The 3,188-nt window shown below is 53.4% G+C and overlaps 1 protein-coding gene across 1 annotated transcript in view; it reads left to right on the plus strand.

The window, feature by feature from the left end:
* Positions 1-324: 324 nt before the first annotated feature.
* The window catches only part of LOC101858127 (trichohyalin), a gene marked incomplete at its 5' end in the record, with an annotated part of 11,365 nt that continues 8,501 nt past the window's right edge, over positions 325-3,188 (plus strand). The window contains 2 exon segments of the mRNA XM_035972118.1: positions 325-2,259; positions 2,359-2,832. Of these exon segments, the coding sequence (XP_035828011.1) occupies positions 325-2,259; positions 2,359-2,832 (2,409 nt within the window).

A 3,188-nucleotide genomic window follows, 5' to 3' on the forward strand; every position in this document is an offset into this window, starting at 1 on the left:
CCTGGATTGTCCCTCCACTCTCATGGATTGTCCCTCCACTCTCTGTCCTCCTGGATTGTCCCTCCACTCTCATGGATTGTCCCTCCACTCTGTCCTCCTGGATTGTCCCTCCACTCTCATGGATTGTCCCTCCACTCTCATGGATTGTCCCTCCACTCTCTGTCCTCCTGGATTGTCCCTCCACTCTCATGGATTGTCCCTCCACTCTCTGTCCTCCTGGATTGTCCCTCCACTCTGTCCTCCTGGATTGTCCCTCCACTCTCCTGGATTGTCCTTCCACTCTCTGTCCTCCTGGATTGTCCCTCCACTCTGTCCTCCTCCTCCACAGAGCCAAGCTGTCTACAACATGAGGAGCTGGGTGAGCTGAGACAGAGACACGAGCAACAGGTCGCGGCCTTGACCCACACGTTTGACCTTGAGAGAGACGCCCTGCAACAGGCCCTGGAGGAGGCGAGGGAGCGGCTGGTGACCTTGGGACAGGCTAGCGAGGACACACCGACGCACACACTGGTGGCCAGTGTCGGGGAGGAGGGAGAGGGGAGGTGTGTGAAGGAGGAGGACCTGGTGAGAGAGAAAAAGGAGGAGGTGATGAGGATGGAGAAAGAGGTGGAAGAGAGGTGTGAAGAGTTGGGAAGGAGAGAGGAGGAGGTGAGGAGGAGAGAGGAGGAGGTGGCAGAGAGAGTGAGAGAGCTGGAGGCACAGACAGGGGCATTGAGCTCCCAGTTAGAGGAACGAGATAGACAAATGGAGAGAACTGTGGAGGAATATAAACACCTTATCAAAGAGAAGGATAGACAGATGGAAAAAGACGCCAACTTGGTGAGAAATTTGGAAATTCAGCTAAAGGGGCGAGAGGCAGAGCTTAGAGATATGGAGGCGGAGCTAAAAGACAAGGAGGCGGAGCTTGTGGAAAAGAAAGTGGAGTTGGAGCAACTGTTGTCTGTGAGAGAGAGAGCGGGGGCAGTGGAGGGGGAGGAAAGGGGAGAGAGAGAAAGGAGTGATGGGATGTTGCGGGAAGACAGTACGGAGACAGAGCTGAGGTCAAAGGTCGGCCAGCTGGAGGCGTGTCTGCGTGAGAAGACGGCCAGCCACGAGCGTGAGCTGACCTCTGAGAGGTCACGACACCGGAGAGAGTTTGAGCGCGCCGCACGACACCGAGAGGAGAAGTTCCAGTCTGAGCTCAGGTACTTCCTGCAGGAGAGGGAGGAGAGAGGGAGGAGGGAGGTGGAGGAGAGAGTGAGGAGGGAGCTGGAGGAGAGAGTGAGGAGGGAGGTGGAGGAGAAAGTGAGGAGGGAGGTGGAGGAGAGAGTGAGGAGGGAGGTGGAGGAGAGGAGCAGGGGTGCGTTTGAGAAAGCCATGGAGGAATACCGAGAAAAGAGTGAGGAGGAGAAAGAAAGACTGCGTCAGGAGTGTGAGGAACGGGTACAGAGGGCCGAGAGGAGAGGGAGGGAGGAGGAGGAGGGGAAGACAGAAGACACACACACACAGAATGTGGGAGAGAAAGAAAGTATGAACAAGGAGGTGAGAAGATGGAGAGAGAAGTTGGAGGAGATGGAGAGAAAGATGAAGGGTCTGAGGGAGGAGAAAATGCTGGAGTTGTCTGTGCTGTCACAGAAGCACAAGGCAGAGATAGACAGAGTGACGGAGGAGTGGAGGACACGTCTGCACACATGGAGGCGAACTGTGGAGGAACAGAAGGAGGAGTTGAGAGAGAAAGATAGAGAGAACAAGCGACTGAAGGAAGAGAGAGAGGAGGAGGAGAAAAAGTTGGCTCAAATGTCTGGAAAGATGGAAGGAAGGGAACAGGAAATGGAGAGACGGAAAGAGGACAAGGAGGAACGAGAGAAGGATAACAGGAGTGAGAGAAGGATGACTGTGACCAGAAAGTTGTTTGATACTTTGTATGAGGAGGAGGAGGGAGAGAGTGGAGAGACAGAAAGAGTAATGGAGGAAGGTAGGGAAGAGGAGATAGAGAGACGAGTGAGAGAGAGAGTGACGGAGGAACGCAGTCGTTGGCTGCAGGATGCTCAAAGCTATATCTCCGGGGAGATTCAGATGGGAATAGAGGATAGAGAGAGGGGCCAGGCGGACGAGTGGGAGAGACAAAAGAAGGAGGTGGAGGAGAAACTCACCAAGGAGGTACAGCGGATAGAGAGAGAGAAGAAACAGCTGGAGGAAAGAGTCAAGGAGGAGGAGGAAAAGAGAGAAAAGCAGAAAGATTTGGAGAGGGTGATGGAAGAGAGGAGGAAGGAGAGGATGGAGAGAGAGGTGAAGGAGAGGGTGGAGAGAGAGGTGAAGGAAAGGATGGAGAGAGAGGTGAAGGAGAGGATGGAGAGAGAGGTGAAGGAGAGGGTGGAGAGAGAGGTGAAGGAGAGGGTGGAGAGAGAGGTGAAGGAGCGAGTGAGAGAAGAGGTGGGCGTGGAGGTACAAGGTCTGAAGCAGAAGTTTGTGACGGAGCTGGAGGCGCGAGTGGTGAGAGAGAGATCGCAGACACAGGCGGAGGTACACAGGTGGAGGGAGGAGGCACGGAGGAAGATGGACAGAGAGAAGGAGAGGTTGGAGGAGGAGATGAGGACACTGGTGACGTATGAGAAGAAGAAGATAGAGGAGGAAGTGAGGACGAGGAAAGAGGAAGAGTTGAGGGAGGTACGGGCAGAGATGGAGGAGGAGATGAGGAGGAGGATACAGAAACAGAGGAGGGAGTGGGAGGAGGAGGAGGCGGTGGCCCGGAAGGAGGGATGGAAGAAGAAAAAGGAGAAAGAGGAGGAGGGGAGAGAAGAGGGAGATGGACTGAAGAAACAGCTGCAGGCAGAGAAAGAGGGACGGGCTAAGGTAAGCTGTGTGTGTGTGTGTTTGTTTGTATGTTTGTTTGTGTGTATGTGTGTGTGTTTGTTTGTGTGTGTGTGGGTTTGTTTGTGTGTATGTGTGTGTTTGTGTGTGTGTGTGTATGTTTGTGTGTTTGTCATACATTTCACTGTGTGTGTGTGTCTCTATCTGTGTGTGTGTCATGTGTCTCTCTGTCTGTGTGTGTGTCATGTTTATCACTGTGTGTGCGTCATGTGTCTCTGTGTGTGTCATGTGTCTTATTGTGTGTGTGTTTCTCTGCGTGTGTGTGTCAACGTCTCACTGTGTTTGTGTGTCACTGTGTGTGTCATGTGTCTCACTGTGTGTCATGTGTCTCATGTGTC

This window comes from Aplysia californica, unplaced genomic scaffold (genome assembly GCF_000002075.1).
Source record: "Aplysia californica isolate F4 #8 unplaced genomic scaffold, AplCal3.0 scaffold00582, whole genome shotgun sequence".
In the NCBI taxonomy this organism is placed as follows: Eukaryota; Metazoa; Mollusca; class Gastropoda; order Aplysiida; family Aplysiidae; genus Aplysia; species Aplysia californica.